The 21,528-nt window shown below is 41.7% G+C and overlaps 4 protein-coding genes across 4 annotated transcripts; 2 read left to right on the top strand and 2 right to left on the bottom strand.

Moving 5' to 3' along the window:
- Positions 1–360: 360 nt before the first annotated feature.
- LOC120294478 (leucine-rich repeat extensin-like protein 3) lies at positions 361–846 on the bottom strand. Its single transcript, XM_039314567.1, has one exon. It carries the CDS (start codon positions 844–846, stop codon positions 361–363), a length of 486 nt encoding a protein of 161 aa, XP_039170501.1.
- Positions 847–5,763: 4,917 nt separating this feature from the next.
- Positions 5,764–6,430, top strand: LOC120294580. Its single transcript, XM_039314767.1, has one exon. The coding sequence runs from the start codon at positions 5,853–5,855 to the stop codon at positions 6,084–6,086; it is 234 nt and encodes a 77-aa protein (XP_039170701.1). The 5' UTR covers positions 5,764–5,852; the 3' UTR covers positions 6,087–6,430.
- A 6,170-nt stretch (positions 6,431–12,600) lies between these two features.
- Positions 12,601–13,020, top strand: LOC104451988. The gene has a single exon (XM_010066531.1). It carries the CDS (start codon positions 12,601–12,603, stop codon positions 13,018–13,020), a length of 420 nt encoding a protein of 139 aa, XP_010064833.1.
- A 1,750-nt stretch (positions 13,021–14,770) lies between these two features.
- On the bottom strand, positions 14,771–18,718 carry LOC104449693 (uncharacterized protein At1g66480). The gene is made up of 3 exons (XM_010063932.3): positions 18,217–18,718; positions 17,706–18,049; positions 14,771–15,089 (listed from the first exon to the last, which is right to left on the bottom strand). The coding sequence occupies exons 1-3, from the start codon at positions 18,491–18,493 to the stop codon at positions 15,024–15,026; spliced, it is 687 nt and encodes a 228-aa protein (XP_010062234.1). The 5' UTR covers positions 18,494–18,718; the 3' UTR covers positions 14,771–15,023.
- Between the last annotated feature and the right edge of the window lie 2,810 nt (positions 18,719–21,528).

Raw genomic sequence — 21,528 nt, 5'->3', positions numbered from 1 at the left:
AGGATCATGGACCTAGTCTTGATTTAATGATCGACGTCTGTGGATATACATAGAGAGATCTATCGTCTCGTAAGAATGTGCAGAATGGGTGACATTTCGGCAATATGAGTGACATTTCGGTGCCTGATTGATTACCCGGTCGAAAGTATCTTAATATCTGGACACTCCACTAAGGAATGCAATACACATGCATTTCTCATTTCATGCCTCAAATGCCAAAAAACGAAGACGAGCTGCCGCCACGTCTTGTCCCGTACGAATCGGTTGATCCGTTGATCTTCAGCCGGTGGCAAAATATCTTATACCTTTACTGTAATACAAAAAGACGGGGAAAAGGAAACATCCGCCCCGACTGCTCTATCACTCAACTGCAAGAAGAACAATGTAGAGAAAGCATAGCACCACCACAATTGTGACCTTTGCTTGCGAATGAATCGCTCCTGGTGATTGCGACTGGAAGGGAGGATGCTTGTAGTACCATGGGAAATACGGCACTATCGGGTCGGGAGGGGGTGGAGCAATTGAATTCATGTACCAATTAGGTGGAGGGAAAGCATAGGGTATGTACCCAGCATCCGGTGGCGGAAAGAGGACGGCAGGTGGCGGTTGATCAGCAGCCGGAGGCAATGGTGTCAATGGTTGGGAAGGCGGAGATGGCGGTGGTGGGCAGTCCGTGGCTGCACTTGGCGGCGGAAGACAAGGATAAGGACACTCATTTGAGTATAACGGACTCTGTTCAGCTCCTGCAGGTCTCGCCAGCAACGAGAATTGCAAATTCAAGTGTGCCACCATGAAGAATAAGGCAATTCTAGTGCTTCCATGACTGCCAACCTTAGCCTTAGCCATTCCAGATTGAGGGGGGGAGAGAGAGAGAGAGAGGAGGGGAGAGAGAGAAGTGGGGGAATGTGTGGAGTGATATGCATCAAAACGTTGGTTGAGAAAGCATCAAAAAGTGAAATTATTGAGGTGTGGTTGGAAACACAGAAAGCAAACTCTACGTGCATGCGTATCTTCTAAGGTGTCATGACTCAAAGTTAATTACCAAAGCTCAATAAAGAGCTCGCTTTGCTGCTTTTTGTGCCACCGCCTCATTTGGAGTGAAGTGTCAAGAACCCAGGAAGGTACATCTCTAGAAAATCATAATCTTGTCGACGAAGGTTTCCCTCTGTTTCCGGGGACGACAAAACCACGAGAATCTAAAGTTGAATCGAAACTACTTACAATACTAGAGAAGTGACTCCTGAAGATCCAGCTACCACAGAGACATCAGACCCATGGAACCTATAGTGACTTTTAGCCACGGACGCTGATTTCGTGATAAATGATCTGCTTTCTAGCCATGAAACTATGTTTGTGGCAAACGTTCCGTGCCGGAATATCTCGAATCTAATAAGCACAGATATATTTTTGGTAGCTAAAAATGCGGATCTTCTTGGAAGGGGGATGCATAGGAAATGTTTCCTCTCTGGGCTTCTCGAACTTGTGAAATGATCTGTACTTAGCTGGCTCTTCTTTGATTTGAATCTAGGGTTCAGGATTATCAGTGATTTGATCCTAGAAAAGTTACGAGCATGCACACGTGGTTCTCTTGTTTTCCTGGTTTATATTAGCTTAAGATCTACTCGAAATGCTCATGATGGGTTACTGATACACATAGGTTGTTGGGCTTTAGGAGCGTCAAAGCAACATTACCCATCACGCTCCACCGATTGTCAACACAACTTTGCCCAACGTTTCTTCACAAATTCAATCTCCTTCTACGTTCACCATCTCCAGAGGAAGTTTACTATCAAGATAGTCAAGTTTGAAATACGATTTTTCTTAACGACACCGATTCCATATAGGGTGGGTTTGTTTCCACCCCTCTTTGGCTAAGTACACACCTTTTATTATCGATTGACCAACATAACTTTCTATGAAACGAAATGAGATCAATTATCTCTTCAACTGAATTTTTCTCCCATCTCTTTTCTTCACTTTCTGTGTATATTGTTAACTGATTAGAACATACTTTTGTGTTTGACAATCCATTAATCATTAATTAAGCATGCTCTTTATTCTCTCGTGTTTTGTTTCCCTTCTGTCTCTGCTTCTCCCATCTTCTTTTTAGGTCTGTAATTTGGTCCATCAAATCCTACTTTGCTTTTACATGCCTCTATCTTACTCCCTTGGGGGGAAATTTGCCCAGAAAATTATGAAATATTTTAAGTTTCTATACGGAGAAAATTTGCCCCATTTGGGGTAGGCGCTTGCACCGTCCAATTGCCATTAAGATGAACAGAGAAGTTACATTAAAGAATCAGCAATCTAAGGAAAGTACCATTTTTATGGACCAACGTTACAAACTTAAAAACATAACAAAATTTAATCGCTCAAAATTTAAAGAGATGATAAGAGAAGCAGTTGGGGTTGTGGGAAGCAAAACATGAGAGAGAAAAGAAATGCCTAATGTATGATTAATTATTCTTCAGAGTGGAATAATATTTTGGTCTGGTACTAATAAAAATAGAAGGTGAAGAATAATTATGGGAGAGGAAAAAGAGTAGGAGAATCATGATTGACCTTAATTTTTGACAGAGAAGTTATTGTTGATCAAATGTGGGTGCAAATAGAGGGAAAACGTATGATCTGTGCCAAACGCAATGTAACTCACTCTTTACGCAGAGTGAAAGTTATTTTAGGTACTTGAACAGTGTGCACTTACTTAACTAATCACGTATGATCTGTGGCAAACGCAATATAACTCACTCTTTAGGCACCCAGCATCACCTTATCCCTTGCGGAGACGACGAAACGCCACTCAAGTGTATCAGCCGGAGGCCCAATAATGGAATGGAAGAATAAGATGCAAAGCTCTACGCTTTTGGGAAAGTCTAGACAATTGAAGGAAGAGCGGTGTCATGTTGGGGGGAAAAGATATATACCCCCGCCAAAAAGCTAAGGCACGAGCATAAGCTCAAGACCACCCTCCAGTCCTCACGATTCGTCCATTGCAAAAGTGCATTATTCCCAAAGTAGATTTTGCGCATACATTAACCCCACGATTCATCCCTTTTCCGAGCTCTTTGAAAGCGACGCAGAACATCGGGGAAAGGTCGGCTTTGATAAGGCTGGAGATTCTTACAGTTTCTATATTTATCGAATTCATCTTTTGAAGAGATTCCCTTTAGCCCTGCCGAACATGGCCCTGAGAACTTATTCTTCGTGCACCTTTATCTTCATGGTGCTTGTATCGTTGAATTATAAGTGGAGGCTTTATTATCAAGCGGAGCAAGGAAGTGTGCTGGCATATAAAGCCCATTCCGATTCTTCATAAAACGATTCGGTCAACAAAACCCTAAGCAAGACCACCTCGTCTTAGAAACTTTGAGAAAACATTTGCGGGTATACGGAGGCATAAATGATGTTGTCTCTCTCCTTTAAAATGTAGAGAAAACTCAAGAGATAAAAACAAATGTATTAAGATCTGGGAGTCTACGTTTGGTGCCATATGAAACCTAGTACATACAAATTCTCTTGGCAAACTCCAAACCAATAATGACATCCTTGGACCTAGCATAGCATCTAGATGTATGATGTAAAAATGGAAATGTCTCGATGCATTTCAGATTAGGGAATTCTATTGGAACCAAGATTACAACGGAATCATTCTTATATCAGTTCATAATTGACAGTGACAAAAACGATCTCCACTCGCAATATCAAGATTTGATGATAACTTCCAATTTATACATTTAACGACCCGTAAAAAAACTATAAAATCCATGTTTTGCGCAGATGCGAGGTAGACGACCTGCTTAAAAGATTAGAGTTGAGAAAAGAAGAAGAAGGGAAAGCTAGGTATGGCTTTGAAAGGGTCCTAACTCATTTAAGCCCGCCACATGCATCTCTCTGTACATCTAAGACAAGCGACTCATCAGCAAACCAACTCTCTAAGAAGTCCCTTTCGTTGCTCAACTGTGCATTCCTCCGAATTAACTGATCCACCACCTAACGCAGCCCTCCATTATTTCTCTCCCTCTCTCTCGAACTTGCTCCGCAATCTGCTACCTCTTCTTATCGTAACCATAAGCCCAAAGCAAACTCCCAAGTCATTCAAGAGACCCTCTCTCCCTCTTCTGGAGCCTCCTCTTTTGATCGTGCGTTCGCCGCCGACGAGGAAAAAGAATGGCGTGCTCGAGCCTCCGGCGGCTCGTTGTCCTCGTTCTTTTTCTCGCCATTGCCCTCGCGAATGGTGATAGCGGAGTCCCCGGGAAGACGGAGCCAGACAAGTCAACGGTGACTTTCCATGTGCCGAAGAGCGGGATCAAGTGCTCGACGTGCACCTGCTCTGACCCGTGCGGCCAGCAGCTGAGCCTGCCGCCGACTCCTCCTCCCCTTCCCCTCCCCAACTGCCCCCGCCGCCCAAGACCGCCTATTGTCCTCCATTGCCGGTGCCACCCCCGCCACCCCCGCCACCGAGGTTCATCTACGTGACCAGCGTGCCGGGGAACGTGTACTCATCCAACACCAACGATGACTGGCACTACTATTACTCAGGTGCTTCTCGGGATCATGTTGCGGGTTGCAACAAAGGGTTGGTGCTTTTGATTGGATTTGGCATTTGGGGTGTCGTAGCAACATGGTGGTGGTGATGTTTATATAGATGCGAAGGTGATTCAGAGAAAACAAAAGGAGAAGGTAAATAATGGCGTTGGCTCTGGAGGGTTAAGTACGCATACATGTCAGTGGTTCATTCATTCATGCTGCATTTTGATCCCACGTTGATGTTGGTACCTGACACCATTCTCTGAATCTTGTCCCAGTAATTATGAGTTTGTTCTTCTTATTGGACTTTCAATTCTGTCAGATGGCCTTCAAACCGTACAAACGCTGGAATTATTATTTCGAACTGAGATTTGGGATGGTTTCTCTCGTTCTAGATTTGATCGCTCTCCTTAGGAAGATGACCTCCATTGACATTCTGGACTTACCCGAGACAGAATTTTGACTGTCGTGTGAAAATTTGGAAGACCAAGTTAGACAAGGAAAAGCCCAATTTCAGTGCATGCTTACTGAGAAAAATTGATTTAATACCCATGGTAGCGCATACGGAAAGTAGTGATTTGATGTCTGCATGCTAACTATTGCCAAAATAATTAAGGCTATAGATCACGATTTCTTCACACAGATAAGTGGGTTTAATTATCCACTTGGATTGGGTTGGCATAACATATGAAAATGATGTCAATTGATTTTATTCTCGCATTGAATATTGTTCGTAGAGTATCAAGTTCAAACTTTACTTGATACAATAGAAACACGATTTGAGGGGAAAAGGCACGTATGTTCGTATCTTATCCCTACCATTAATTAAAAATAGCACATAATGTTCCCTTTATTAATTTTGTTCGTGAAATCTATAAGGGTTCATCCCAATTAAGCTACTTTCAGCATCTAAGCTTTTCCATTATCCATTCTATCAACTACCACCCAATACCGATTTCTCATTTATCCTCTCTTTTCTTAACATATGCTTGTGCGATATTTTAATTCGGGGATTGGAACTCACAAGACAGTTTTATCGGAAATTGTCTCATTGCAACTAATAGAAATAGGTAAAGCAGAGTCATCCCCACACACGTGTCACCTACATGTCCGTAACACCTCACCTCGTGGCCTGGCCAAACGCTCCTACGAACGCCACGTGGCAGTCGTCCCGATGGATGGATCCTTACAAATTCGCTCCATCGGCCATTCCTCCAGCTTCGTCATCCTGCACCACCAAACCTTTGCTCTCTCCAATCTTACCTTCCTTCACAAATTCTCATTCGCTCGTAAAACCTCTGATCACCCTACCAATCGCGCGTAACATGGCCCTTGGCATCGGAATCCCGATATGCGTGCAATGCGGGACGACGAGCAACCCGTGCCGGTGCAAGGTGGTCGGGCCGACCGTGGGCTTCCTGGCCTTCGCGGCCGCGGCGGTCGTCGAGTGGCCTGTCGGGGCCCTCGTCTACTGCTTCCGCCACGGGAAGGGCCGTCGGATCATGGCGCACCCCGCGACCGTGGTGTACCCATCCGTCATCAACGCAATTCCCATTTGAGCGGGATGATCTGCGGGCCAATAACCAGCCGACGGAACTTGCGCGTTTGCAGTTTTTATTGCGGTGTGCCTGGCGATGCGCTTACGAGAGTTTTTGTAACTTGTTGAAGCTATTTCTGGATTCGGAAAAAGACGAAAGAAAGAAGTTATCGTCAATACCAAATTTTCTTTTATGCCCTTTTCGCTGGCTGCTACATTTAGTCACGTCTTGTCTTGATAATAAAGTATGTTACATAAGTCCATTTTGCCTTCTCCTGTCACATGTTGATGTAAGTGGATCTTAATCGATTAAAAGTCGGCGGTGCCTCTATTTTTGGCCCGAAATACATACCGTCCCTTTTACCCTTTTTTCCTCCAAAGTGACCGTTTCCATACTTTTCAACGTGCGGCATCGTTATCATGTTTCCTTTTACCGGTTGATGTCGATTGGCACTGTTCGTAAGGTTGTCGACATTGGCATTGGAATTTATGTGTCGTGTTATGACTCGGTCGAAATTAGGCGTTCGTCTAGAAGGACGCGTATGACAAAAGGTTTGAAAAAGAGAGAGAGAGAGAGAGAGAGAGTATGCCTTTGGGATTCATGATGGACTGTGAGTCCGTTTGTGATGGGATGTGTCAAGGGCGATTCGAATTGATCTTTATCCGTCTCGGCCGAGCTCGAGCTGGCCCCATTGTCGCTGGGGCTTTCTTTAAATATAAAAGGTAAAGATGATTTTTTGGTGGACGGTATAGCAAGTTGTTCTAATCTCTGGATTAGCGAGCGTTTTATCCCCTATGATTTATTGTTCTGTCCATAATCATTTTGATTGTTTTAGCGCAAAAAATCGGCCTAATGGGCCATAGGCAGAAAATGAAGCCCGCCAAGCTCAATACACAAGAGAACGGGCCTATAACAAAGATACGGACAATTCGGTATCGAGCGTCGCCCATGAGCAAAATAATAAATATGAAAATAGTATCTGAAGAGTCGGGTACTAAAGACGCGGCGGAAAAAGATGATATGGTTATCAACATGGTACCAAAGATTACGGAATATTTGAAATTGAAGTGATAACTATCTGAGAACGGTTATTTACAATGCTAGACTATAAATAGCAAAGAAAACATCATTGTAAAGAATCAACAGTACATTTTGACAACAAATCTAAATATACTCAGTTTTGGTTATTTTTACTTATTTCTGTATTTACTTTCAATTGTTTTAGATATATTGTTTATTTTTATCGTAGTTATATTAGAATCCGTAACTTTTTTTTTTTTTTTAAACAACAAAGGATCTAATACAAACAATAAATTTGAAGAAATCTCATTCTTTGGAGAAAGGTATTTGGGTCGAGAATCATCCCGTCCAAATAGATTGCTAACCTTTTACCTTTCTCAACTCGCTGACTTGACTTTTATTGGCCTCCAGGCGCGACTGTCCCGGACTAGGACTCTCTCTCTCTCTCTCTCTCTCTCTCTCCCTCTCTCCAAACACGCGTCGATGACCATTGACGCCCTCAAATTAGAAGTCGTGGGACTTGAGGTCCACGACATTATCTGTGCTCCTTCACTGCCGAGGAGAACAGATGAGAGTTCATCATATATCCGCTTTGTTTCGCACAAAATTTTTAGTTTGAGTCGCTCAAAAAAATGAAGGGACGGAAATCCTTTCGTGATTAACGCTAAACTTATACTTAATTTCACAACAAAAATCATTTTTATAGTATAATCGGACCCTGACCCTTAGACTCGAGATCTTGATGCTAGGGTTCGAGACCCTGGCTCCTCCAGCGACCATTCTCGATTCCTCAGCACTCGCGAATAGGTACTTGGCTCTTGTGCCTAGGACCACAACCAGTGGGGTGTGACATCTCAAACGTGTCGCCGACCGATTTCTTTTCAATTCATCTTGTTCTTACGAGCATGTGGAAGTGTGTACACAATTAATCATCCAGACAACAATCAAGTAGTCAAGAAAACATGTTACAAAACACACTACTTTTATTATTCGTCAATATATTTACATGGTCATTTTTCTATGAGCACTTATTATTATTATTATTATTTTTTGTCGGTCTTATCTTATTCCTATTTTAACTCTCATTTTCGAACTTTTGTTCCGCTTGCTGCGGGCGTGAGTCGAAAACCCACACTTAAAACTAAATCGTCCACATCCCAACCCTCCTGAGAATGTGGGGATTCGAACCCCCACTTCCCCCTTCATGTTGAAAGGATGGCCACTGGGGATGGGCACTTCCTTATTTACATGATCCTTTTATCCAACTAGGCCAGGGGATTCCTATCTCCTTTAGCATGGCCGCGGCTCCAAAATTGGTATTCCCTTCACCACGTAGTGTACCTTACGGAGTGATTATCGTCCCGTTAGGCATGGACCCTCCAGTGACCTCAGGTGGTCCATTGAAGCCTCGGACACACCTTATGTGATTGCCATCCAACCACGTTTACCAAGCTACGTAGTGATGAGGGACCTAGTCGTTCAAGCCTTCTTCGACTGATACGATGGAATTATACCTACGTTAGGTGATGTCATGCTATCTTATTCAAAATCTCACTCTGACTTCTTGACACATCCAAGGACATCGATAAGCCATGACAAGGAGGGGGTGAGACATTTATACTACAAGTCTGAAAAATAACGGAGTCACTCGAAGACTCATAAGTAATATCACTAATCCTCAAATAAGAGGACGTCTCGTCGTCGAATTTAGCATGTAAACATCACTCACACTAATGCACAATGGCATATCAATAGCAATACTATTGTGGTAACTTGACTATATGCATATAAACAATTTTGACTTACCATCATTACACGAACTAGCTTAAGCTAACAAACAAGCTTACCAAACAAGTTAGGAATATGCACAAAGATTTCATTCTATAACATAACCGTCTCATACAGTTCTTTCAATACTTTCAGGACTTCCAACCTCAAGTTGGGCATCCGGCATCAATTAGGCATCGGACTCTTGGCGGCGTCCCGAAATATCTGACTCGAGGTCCTCCTATTTCCCTTATGGGGCATTGCCCACTCTTGACAGTGTTCTGAAACTCTCTCCAAGGCATCCTGTTGACATGGGGAAATCTCATTCTCGCTAATAAAGCATTACCACCATCATCAAATAGCAACAACTTTTATCTTTCCTTTATGTGACCACCCATCATGCATTACGCAAGTCGGTTCATTATCTTTTTATCTTAGCCAATGTAAGTAATGCTCACAAATGGCCCATAAGTGTGCTCGTGCACATGTGCGTGGGTGGGTGTGTGTGTGTGGCATGACCTATAATATCATAACTACAGTAATATGCTCGGTACAACACATGACTCATGGCTTGAATTGACATCCCTCAACTCTGATTCATTGCCAAGTGAGACCTGCTCGTGACCTAGGACGTGATTCAACTTATGAACGCAAAGACATAAGTGAACTATACAAAAAATCATCAAACATATATACAACTAAGCCCAAATGATAACACAATCAATCCCGAACATCGTAGCTGATTCCATAGTTGAAGGTTTTCCACTTACAATCGATGAAATGGCAGTGAGTGTTTGAGAGGTGGTTGGGCGGTGAAGGGTGAGCAGGCGAGTGAGAGGGAGAGAGAGAGAGAGATGAGCAAGATATGGTGGGGTGATGGAAATGAGAGGTGGCGTTCTATTTATAGACTTACCATCATTTAATGACCCTAACAAGTGACCCAATCAGTTTTCTTCAAGTGGCATAGCTAGATTGAAGTAGAGGCACTCTAATTTTTCTAGAGAAATGATTGGGAACATATGGCATTCTTCTCATTGGTCCACTTGTGCCAATGAGTTATCATGTAATCATGCCCAAATCTTTCTTCTTATCACCTAAGATGATCAATAATTCCCCCATTAAATGCCTACATTAATTGACTAAGACTTGGTCATCATTTGCCTTGGATTATGCCACTTATTTCTTGCCATCTAAGTTGATGATTCACTCTCCTCATTTAATGGCTAACATCCAAGGAACATCATGTAAGCATGAGAGAGAAGTTGATGTAAGTGCAGACATCTTTGGGTGAGAGTTTCTCATGTTCATCCACGGTTGACTACATGATTCAGATCGAGGTTCGTGGCTAGGCTCACTACAGAGCATGGCTAGGCATGGCCAAGCATGACTGGCGTTGCTGAGATTAGTTGGGCATATAGCTAGGTGCTTGGCTCAAGCGGTCGGGTCAAATGGATCGAGCAGCTGGATTGTGTGGATCGAATGATTGGATCGTTGAATTGATCTGCGACCGATCCGTGACCTATCCATGATCTATCATAAATAATCCATGGCCAATTCATGGCCGATCAATGGTCAAGCATAATTGATCCATGATCGACCCTTGGTTGATACATGATCGTATGGGACTAATCGATCTATGGTCGACGCATGGTTGCACGAGATTGATTCATGGTCACCCACAGCTAGTACATGACCGAGCAAAATCACTTGCGGCCGATGCATGATCCCACGGAATCGATCCATGATTGTCCATTGATCAAATCCATGATGATACGTGACCGTCCCACGACCAATTCTTATGGCCGAGTGGCCGATCCATGGTCAAATAGCTCTGGTCAACTTGCGTGATTGGTGGATTGATTCATTATTGATCTCTTGATCGATTTATGGCCAATCCTTCGATCGGATCATGGCTAATTCCTTTATCGCCCTTTCCAATCAAGTTGATCAGTCCATGACCGATCCTTGAGTTGGTTCATGGCCGATCCTCACTATCGTCACACCGATCTCATGGCCATTTCTCATGGTCGACACATGGGCTAGAACCGTGGATGTCATATTAATGGTTAGACCTTGGTCCTAGGTGCCTCGAGCGCTGGTTTAGGTTCCTGGTGCATAAACCCAAGGACCAAAATTGTACTGGAGACTTTTTCTCAAGTGCATGTTTTGAAATTTCGTAACACATGAAGATGACTTCCTTATTGTTAGTTAAATACGGCTGGACATGGGTAAATGTCATTTTCCTTGAAAATAAGTTACAATAAAGACATTTTCCTACGAAGTTCATTTTTCGTGAATGACACGATTTTGGAATGAGTCGTGGTTATCCTGGCTGGAAAACTAACCGTGGCGATTGGAAGAATCCTGGCGGACGATTAGAATGGGCATCAGATAATAGTAATGGTCTCTTCTTCTCCTTTCCAAATTAGTCAAAGTGTCCACATAGGTTCAGCACCTTGAAGCGGACCTGGCCCTAATCGCACGTCACAAGCTTTGTCCTTCAAGCGATCTCTTCAAACTTCGACGTGAATGTCGTACCGATGCATCAAATCAAGAAGCACTTGCTAAAACTTTCTAAAGTCATGAACAATATGCACTACCAAGATGCCTCCATAGATTGGATTGGTTACAAGACATGGCAATAGTACTCTCTGCCTACCACAACGTATAAAGAACTTGGAGAGTGTATTTATATATAGTTGGACTCGGGCCTTTGCTTAGAAGCCTCCCAAGGTCCACTCTTCCTTCCAAGTCAATGCAAGCACTGTGGACCCCCGTAAAAGCAAGACGTAAACAATTGAACACTTCCATCAACCTTCATGATATTCAAGTAACACTCGAGTTTATGTAACAACCTGTTCAACAAGGGCAAGGAGTGGTTGCTGGGGTCAAGGAGCCTAGACAAGAAGAGGCTCCTAGCAGGCTTTCAGAATGGTTAAGGGGGTAGGAATGAACTAAATGCATTAAACATGAAAATAACGATTTTGAGAAATATATATGAAAACTGTAATTAATTCACGAATGTGCCTTTTGAGGTAACATCAAGTTTTACCTTGGAACTCCAAAGTTAAGTAAGTCTAGATTAAAGCATTATTAGGATAGTTATCTTTTAAGAAAGTGTTTGTCTGTATACTAAAAGATAAAATTGTGAGACTCAATATGAGACAAGTCAAAGCGAATAATACCTCAAGTAAGTTAATCTAGGGATGTTGAGTTTAATAATCAAATCATACCTCTAGTGCAATTTAACAGTGAATCTGGACAAAAGATTATTATCTCCATTGGTGGTCTAGTTTGGCCAAGAATGACTAGTAGCCTCTATGGCATGGTGAATGTAGGGTTAGCGTGATTGAACCGCCAGGGACGGCTCAAGTCAACTCAGTCAAGGAGTCAGAGTCAATCTAACCGGGTGAAACACGGCGTGTTCAGCCCTACTTTTCAAAGAGCCAATTGCCAAGAGCCATCTCATCGGTCTTGTCAGAAAATATGAGTTTTTAAGCGACTTATGTATCACGGCCAATTACTTTTCGTCAGAGATAGATGCAGTGAATCGTTTCTTCAGCAAATTTTCTTGTGCACCAGACGTTAATGTTTGTTGACAGTGTTGAAGTGGCCCATGATCCCATAGAAAATATAGAAATCGTGCGACACCATCGGCCTCCTTCTTATGTCTCCTTCGCTTGCTTGTCCTGTCTGCCTCCGACACCGATAACCTCGTTCCATCACTAATTCTCACACACCAGACACGATGGCAAGACCAATGCTGCCAAGGCCACTGGTCCCGATCAAAACCCTTGTTCCATCCTCTGTAACCTCTCTCACCTCCATCTTCCTCTTAATTTCCATCCTCTCCATCCTCTCTATCTTGGCGTTTCTCTGCGCTTCTCATCGCAAGTCCAAGAAGTCGACGAAGCACAGCGCGTTCGTCCCCCATTCGAGTGAGAAGAAGCTCGTCTCAAGGCTCAACAGCAGCATCAGCAGCAAGGCGCTCCTGATGGCGAAGATGATGTCCTGGAGGAAGACAGAGGGAGGACAGGAAGAAGAAGACGGTGAGGACAGCGACGAGGCTATCTGGAAAAAGACGATCATACAAGGAGAACGGTGCCGGCCCCTGGATTTCTCCGGGAAAATCGAGTATGACTCGAAAGGAAACATCGTAACTGCATAGCCCTTTCTCGTTTTCTTTCGGAGAGTTTCAGAATAATCTGTCTCAAGCTTGTATCATATGCTTTGAGCACGTTACGGCCTCGCTCGAACGAGTTGGGGTTGTTGCTTAAATGTTTCTTTGAAGATGAACATATTCGTTTGGAAGGAATAGGATTTGTGTGTCTCTTAATAAATGAAGTGACGAGAGAACAGTTTCCTCGGGATTTTCACCAAGAACCATTCGAGCCAAACAACACATCTTTTCGTGCGAGGGTTATTCATTGCTATATCTCATCATTGAAAAATAAATATGCACGGTTATATTATCAAGGGGAACGGTTCTAGTGTTCAAATATTTTCATGCTGGTAATCTTTAGTATTGCAGATAAATTTCAAATGCAATTAGCAGATTCAAAGGGACCAATAATTTTTTCATAAGTTATCCAATCATATCAAAAATTACTGCGTTTATCTTTTTGTTTGAGAAAAAGTATTAGAAAAGTTATAAACATATTTTATTAGTGTCAATTTAGTTATAAGCCTTTTATTAGCTTGATTTGCTAATTTAGTCCTAGCTAATTTTGTTCAGATAGTGTTAATGTAGACGTTGGCCGACTCATATGGCATTTGTGATGCAAGCATAGATAATTTTTAATAATATTTTAATTTTTCTGATTTTTTTCTTTCTTCTTTGTTTTTTATTCTCTCCTTCCTTTCTTCTTGCTTTTGCTAGTGACAAGCCACTAGCCACAAGCAATGGCCTAGCAAGCTAGCCTTGCCTAGCCATGGTGAGGCCACCTTGGCTAGGAAGAGGGTTGGCCTTGCCAAAATTTGGCGAGAGGTGCCCTTACCGAGGCTACCCTTGCTTGGGTCTCGCCTTCTCATGGCTAGGTGAGGCTAGCTTGTCAAGCCATAGCCAGTGGCCGATCATTGGCAAAAGAAAGGAGATGGAAAAAAATTCAGAAAAATAATAAAAAATTAAAAAAATCATTAAAAATTATCCACGTTAGTCTTTAGTGGTGCCATGTAAGCCTGCCAACATCCGTGTCAGCAATATCTAGCCAAAATTAGTTTGAATGACTTATTTGGCATCAAATCAAAAGGTTTGTGACTAAATTGATACTATTAAAAAGTTTATGACTAAATTAACACAAATGCATTAGGTTTTGGACTTTTTCGATACTTTTCCCTTTTGTTTGAAAGTTATAAATTTTTTCAATAAATTATCAATAATTAATTTGAATTATCAACATTCTAAGTTCAAAAACTCTCATACGCGAGTTATTACTTACAAACTTTTCTCTAATCAAGATATCAACTAATTTTAGGTTACCAACTCTTAATCTACCAACTAACCAATATTATTTTGTCTGTTAGGAAATTACCAATTTTTCCAATAATTAGCAATTTTTAATTGGTTAACTTACTGACGTTTTAAATTTGATCAACTCTTATGTGAAATTACAAACCTCTATTTGAGTTATTCACCCGACTTTCTTTGTTTAAGTCACCAGATGTATTTCTAGGCTACCAACTTCAATGCAATGCAAGCACCGACGCTAATTAGTTATCTGCTATTATAAGAACTCGCTAGAGTTGATTCGATTGTCTTGAAATTATCAACCTTTCCAATAAATTACCAATTCTAATTTGCGCCACTTACCAACTTTTTGTTTTTATAAACTCTCAAACGAAATTTCGAACTTCAATTTGGGTTATTTACCGTTTTTAATCTGATTAAGATACCAACTAAAGTATTTTCAGGTTTGAGATATTACAAATGGGCCAATTTGTCTTATGAAGAAGAGGGCAGTTCGGAACACTAAGAACATAAGCGTAACAAGACAGCATCTTACATATAAACAACATGCTATTAGCTCAGAAAATTACATACATTAGAAGCTAAGCATAATTATGAACCAAAGACATTCCTTGTAAATGAGAACCAGAGCTGAATTTTGTGCCCCCAAATAGCGATATCGAAGCTATTAGCTGATCTAATTAGCATCGAACCAAGCTTCAAGATTATCGTTGCGAGCGTAAGCCTATATGAGCTTCTCCCGCGTCTGCTGGATCAATGTTCACTTGCTTCTGCAAATTCATGATGTGACAGGAAATGAAGACATTAGTTGACATTGCTGAGCAAAATAGTGGACGGACTTGCTTAGGTTGAAATACTTTTCACAAGCAAATACATATATGTGTAAAACGATGATGAACTCAAAAGTTTAAGCAGTTGATTATGAGTCTAATCATAATTTTCGTTCCGTGTACATCACCAGCATTTACCCAATCACATTATAATAGCTAGGTATGTTGATGGACAACAAACTCTCGTGATCGTAACTAGATGAACCATCTGCCATGAGGTTAAATTTAGGTTGAAATTGGGTAATAGAGTTATGTCGCCCTCGCAAGATAAAGAAGCCATAACTCACTAGCCAGTCAGGTGTTCTTTGCTTAAACCTACGGTTGGAAGGGGAAAATAATGTCTCGATTTCGATGAACCCTTGTCTAAAATAAAGAGAACATAAATAAATAAATAAAACATATACAAAGCCATGTTGGGTGCAAATGTAAAGGACAAAAAGAAAAATATCTAAAAAGAATGTCCAAATTTTCATTTCATGAAATTAAAAAAAAAAAAGAAAACATAATTACTTTCTAGAATTTCAAGTTGCATACCTCGTGACAATAAAATTATCACCTACTTGTAGTCTTTCTATATCACTTTTCAAAATTATGCTTGCTCTTTGCCTACCTAGACCAAATTATCAAAATATGTCGTGAACCCATTTTTTAATATATATATGATGGGTTGAGTTTTTATATGGACTAGTTATATTAAGTAAATATATCATAAATGAATTTACAATTTACATAAATATAATTTACATCTATGACTCTTTCTTTTTTCTTTCTCGCCTTCGCTCGATGTAGCGCTTGTTCACTCCATACTCTTATCTTAGTTTGAGTATGAGTTTCCTAAATTGGGTTAAATATGGAACTATTTTAGTAATGGTCACTAGTTTTATATTGCATGGAAATGAATTAAAACAAACTAAATAGATCTATTTGAATCCGACCATTTTCGACCCCACCCACTTGTTTAGCAGGCCTACCTACCCTACATCCTCCTCTATCTCGAACAAGTGAGCTAAAATCACTGTAGTGTCTCGTAGCCATGCTCCAAGCTCCTCATAGGATCTGAGCTCACAACTATAGCTACATCAAATTTGAGCTCGCGGCCATGTCGGCCAAATTTGGCATCTCGTGGTGAGGAGAGGGGTCAACGGTGGCGGTGAAGATGGGAGTCGAAAGCCACGGAGCAGGAGGCCGCCGGTGGTGTCAAAAGGAGATGCGGGACATAGGGAAGATGGGATTTCGTTGGCGATGGAGGTTGAATTCGTCAGAAAAGTTGAGGTTTAAAGTAGGGATTTTGTCTATAGATAACAATTCGGTATGTCAAAAAATATCAGTATAAAAGTCATCATCAAGTGGAAAGGAGGTATTTATTTCTATTTGTCCAAAAAAAAAAGGGGTGGAGGACCTAGCCTTTCGTTGGTATTGGGCTTTTGCTAGATAAGGACTCCCCTCCTACCAATGCCCCAAAATATGGAAGGCACTCAAATGAACTTTGGGGTCCCTTACAAGTTACCCCCACTTTAGGGCCAATGAAGTTAGCCGCTACCCATGTCATCTCCTCTGTTTTCTTATTCCTATCCTTATCCACGATGGTTGGCTAGTGGCTACTAATGTCTCAAAAGGATGACTTCACACCCACAACCCGCAGTGCTTATCCTATGCTACATGATCGTGTGGGCGCGCACTTTTTCCTGTTTGATTAACGCCACCTGCCCTCTCTGACCCCCACAAATTACGAAGGACAAACAGAAACGGCCCCCCACCAAACGCAGCCACAAAATAGCTCCGTCGCCATGAAATCGATGGGCTAGTGCCAACGATCGAGATTGAGGTGGAATGTGCAGGACGGGTAAGTTTTGACTTGCTTTTCCAAAGTCAATCGCACTAAATCCGACTGCTTAACCCACCATTTTGATCTTCTTTCTTTTACATGATAGTAAATGTCTGCGGAGTTGTTGCCCCAACTAAATCCGGTGAGCTAAAACAGAACAGACCTCTGACCCCCGTAAATGAAGCAGAAAATGTGTACCAACTCTGACTTCTAATTGAAAGACTACTCTTTTCGGGATCACACCGGACCCCAGAGATAATGAAAACTATGCATGTTCATGCCGTGCGATGCTTCTTGTCATTAAAAGCGCTTATGCAGATCTCGATCTAGCCCCAGCTAATGGCTTGATTAATGTAAACAAATCGTGCCATGGACGTGCATCGAGAAGAAACAGGGTTGCATCATGTGCTCGAGATCTCAGAGGGACAAGTGGGCGTGCTAACATGGGGCAATCACATGGACATTTATTGAGTGAAGCACATGCAGTGCTCCTCTAGTCACCGCCAATTTCCTCGAAGTTCCAAGACGAGTTCTCATTGGTTTTGACATCTTTTTAACGGTCTGAAAATGCACTCCGTTCAACGTCTTCGCGTTCGACATCTACCAATTATCTTCTCATGCAATGCCCAAATGTTACTATTTCCTAGCACGTAACCGCCATGTCCGAAAAGAACGAGTTCGGGGTTTTAATTTCTCGAATTTAATGACATCGACGGAAGAAGGAAACGAACCTCCCGAGCCTTGACGCTCTCCCTAATACCACCAAGTGCAGGCTTCCAATGACCCATCTGATGCTGGTGAATCGGCAATTTCTGATCACTCCCCAAATGCTCCTTCTCTCTGAGAACTCCAACTTGTCCCATGTAAAGATCGACGATTCTCCGAGCGACCTCTGCGTCGTCCGAACTTTCCTCCATCAATTTATCGAGCTGCGCCCTTGGAATACGCATCTTCATCTGCACCGGCGCCGCACTCTCTGGCTGGAAACTCGCCTCCGTCGGCCTAACCATGTCTGACGCGGCTCTCCGCGACAGCATCAGGCACTCCAGCCGGTCCTTGGCGCCCATCTGCAAACCTATAACCAGATGCATCGAGGCAAATATTTTCTCCGTCATTACACTGATGGAAAAAGATACGATTGATATCCTTCGTTCCATGAATTTAAGCATTACGAGTACCGGGAAGTTAGACTTTTCGTCATCCTATTGAATTTATGTACTTGGCAATATCTTGTACGTTTACCTGATCGAACCCGCCTAAAAGCTTTCTCGTGCCCGTCGGGGAACTTCGGTAGCTCGACGAGGAAGTAGATTTTCTTGGGCTTGAGCTCGTGGTGCGGCTCCAGAGGCCGCGCCCGGATGCCGAAGTGCTTGACTGACTCGGAGTCGAGCAGGACGTGCCCCGGGTGCCCGTCCACCACTTGGCAAGCTCGGACCGGAGTCCGCAGCTTCAGGGTCTCGCCGGTGATCTTCATCACCTTCGCCCTCCTATTCCTTCCTGATCCAACGCTGTTCCCCATCCCTCCCTCTCCCTCTCTCTCGAATGCAGAACAGAATGTGAAAGGAGGGATGTAAAAGTCAGTTGATGAGATTGCTATGAGCAACAAAAAGAAGACGAAATGTTAGTTTCTGGACGAGGGACCATGCCAAGCAGATGCTCCGTAATTCCTGCCTTTTGTAATCGATGGAGTGGACAGCCTTTCTTGTTTCCTCTACCGGAAAAAGAAAGAGGACCAGTCTTTTGTGGAAGGAGGGGCCCGTTATGGGTGTGAACGAGACTATATAATTTGCGATTCGGACTAGAAAAAAAATTGTACGCACCCGCTCGCGGCCGTGAATTGCGTACCACACGGCCCGGGCTGTTGAACCCGACCCACTCGTCGATTATCTTATCATGTAATCATTCTCCACAGAGGAAAAAGAAAAATGGCGATTCATTCAGCTACACGCTTCCGTACGAGCCAATATGTACAAAGTCAGCTGTACAAAGTTGAGTAAAATTGCGACGTATGGGTGCTGCGTATGTCGGATGATTACACACATGTCGTCGCTGATTTTTTTTTTCTATTTTTATAATGCCGCATCTTAAAGATTATTCATAGTAAGTTGCAGCAGAAAGATTCCGTTTTGATCTTGTTTATATTTATGGCCAGGGGGGAGTAACACGAACTGAACGGTCTGAATGGTTCCCGACGACATTGGAACTGTTAATTTTTGATCCAATCCTTGGTTCCAAGGAAGAACCGCACCAATGATTTTTTATCTTATTTTTAATATAATGACATAAATGGTTTCTAAACTTTGAATTAATATGCAATATGATCCTTGAGGTTTTAATTTATTCAATGTTCTCCCTATTCAATCCCCGTTCAATGTAACATCGAATTATATGAAAATGTTCGATTTAATCCTTTCATTAATTCAACATCAGAAACAACATTAAACATTTTCATATAATCTAGAAACTAACTTGATCATATATCAAAAGTTTATTGACTACATTAAACAAATTAAAAATTCTAAAATAATACATTGGGCTAAAATTCACGGATCACATTAAACAAATTAAAATATCAAGAACCACACTGTATATTATGCTAAAGTTTAAAGACTATTTATGTCATTTTCTCCTCTCTTTTTTTAAAAAAAATATATTTCTCTCCCCTTCTCACTTGTCCTCCTTTTCTCTTTCTCCTCTTTCCCTCTCCTCTCTCCTCTCATCCCAGTCTCGATATGGTGTCAACTGATTTCCTACTCCAAACTTCCATGAGTAAAGCTCAATAACCTCAATCTTATTCGTTAATTGATTTCTTTGGCAATTTCTTACTCCCAACTTCCATGAGTAAAGCTCAATAGCCTCAATCTGGTTCACTGCTTCCTTCCCTCCCCCTAAAACAAAACTCTAAGTTGAACTTTGCCTCAAATCTTTGCCTCAATCTGGTTCACTGCTTCCTTTCCTCTTTCTTTCTTTCTTCCCCAAATTGTCCAGGGTTCAATCTCAAGACCAATCAGTCTTGGTCTCTGGTTCCAAAAACTGGGCATCGATCCTTCTGGTCTGGTTCCCAATTCTTGGGTAAGATCGGACCGGACTAAAAACTGATCATCTCAAATTATGACAATGACATAAGATAACAAGAACGTGATATGAAAGTGCCTAATGAACAAGGTAATGTGTGAGAGCAATCATCTCGAACTTAACTTATAAAGAGGACGAAGCTATACTATTTCTACTGTGTTGGATTTTCAAGGACAAATCCAAATCAACATTCACACCACAATCCCTCAAAGTACATAAAATGAATTCAGTAGGTATCTCTAAAGTCTCAATCATAGCACAAATATATGCATATATCAAGGTTATCATAAGTGAATGGACAATAGTACAAATAATTAAATCTACATATACATAGCTTCTGTTTCAGCTTTGAGTGCTCTTTGATCGCCTTCTTGCATCCAACATTTCGACTCGGTGCCAAAGCATAGGCAGACAGAGACAAGAGGGTCTAGAGGCAATCGCAAAATGCAATGGAAGAAATCTAAAGCGATAATGCAATGCCATAAACTAGCAAGTCATAATCAATCTTCAAAGAATGTATCATGGTAATCTTAATATACCTGGCATTTTTCAAAAACCAAGATGGTGGCAATTTCTAGTCTATTGAAGGTAGATCGAGTTATCCAATCTAGCATTCTACTTTTGAGGTGCCACATACAAAATTCAGAGAGCTCCATCTCCTTACTCTAACATATGCCTCAGAAAGAGATTAAGACCATGCACTCCACGAATTTAACTCTCTTATGTATCCATGACAGAATTGATCAAACCCCCTCAGAAGCCTAAATATCAATCTCTGTTTCAAAACAAATTCAGAAAGATCTATCTTCTGCTTCTACCATATGCCTCCGCAAGAGATTGGACTATTCACTCCACAAATGTAACTCTTATGTAGTTACGACAGAAAGTGATCAACTCCCTCAGAAGCTTTGAGATTTTCCCCGTTATCTGTTTCTTCTTCCTCCACCAAGTAGTAAGCACACACATGATATTCCATGAAGTCTCCTTCGTTTATTCCAACCTTGTTGGTTGTGGAACAAATACCTGCAACTGCTCATAATCTGACACTATTCTCTAGTTCACCAAAAATTTATGACTTGCACAATCTCATGCCGACATTCTATTCCTTTCTGGGATACTTATATGGATAGAAAGGCAACATGATCACTCGGGCATGAAGCAGTCAAAATACCATCTTACATAAGGATACCAAAAATAATCTCGAGGAAAGAAAGCACTTAAACAAATTATAAACAAACAAGATCGAAGCAGATATTACCACATGAGTAAGGCCTATGTTTATGTACATGACTCACTAGGTTTGAACAATGGTAAGATGCTGCAAGCATCAACTTGGATTTCTACAAGAACCAATACTGCCAGAGCTCCAGAGACCTCTCGAACCAATTCGCAACAAGCTTTGCCAATATCAAATCTTTAACCAGTCGACCCTTCACTATTGACTCATGACACACGATTCTCCAGTAAAAAATCAGTAAG

The sequence above is a fragment of the Eucalyptus grandis genome, chromosome 6 (genome assembly GCF_016545825.1).
Source record: "Eucalyptus grandis isolate ANBG69807.140 chromosome 6, ASM1654582v1, whole genome shotgun sequence".
Classification (NCBI taxonomy): domain Eukaryota; kingdom Viridiplantae; phylum Streptophyta; class Magnoliopsida; order Myrtales; family Myrtaceae; genus Eucalyptus; species Eucalyptus grandis.
The sequence above is the reverse complement of the archived record's forward strand: the minus strand, read 5'-3'. Positions and strand labels throughout refer to the sequence as shown.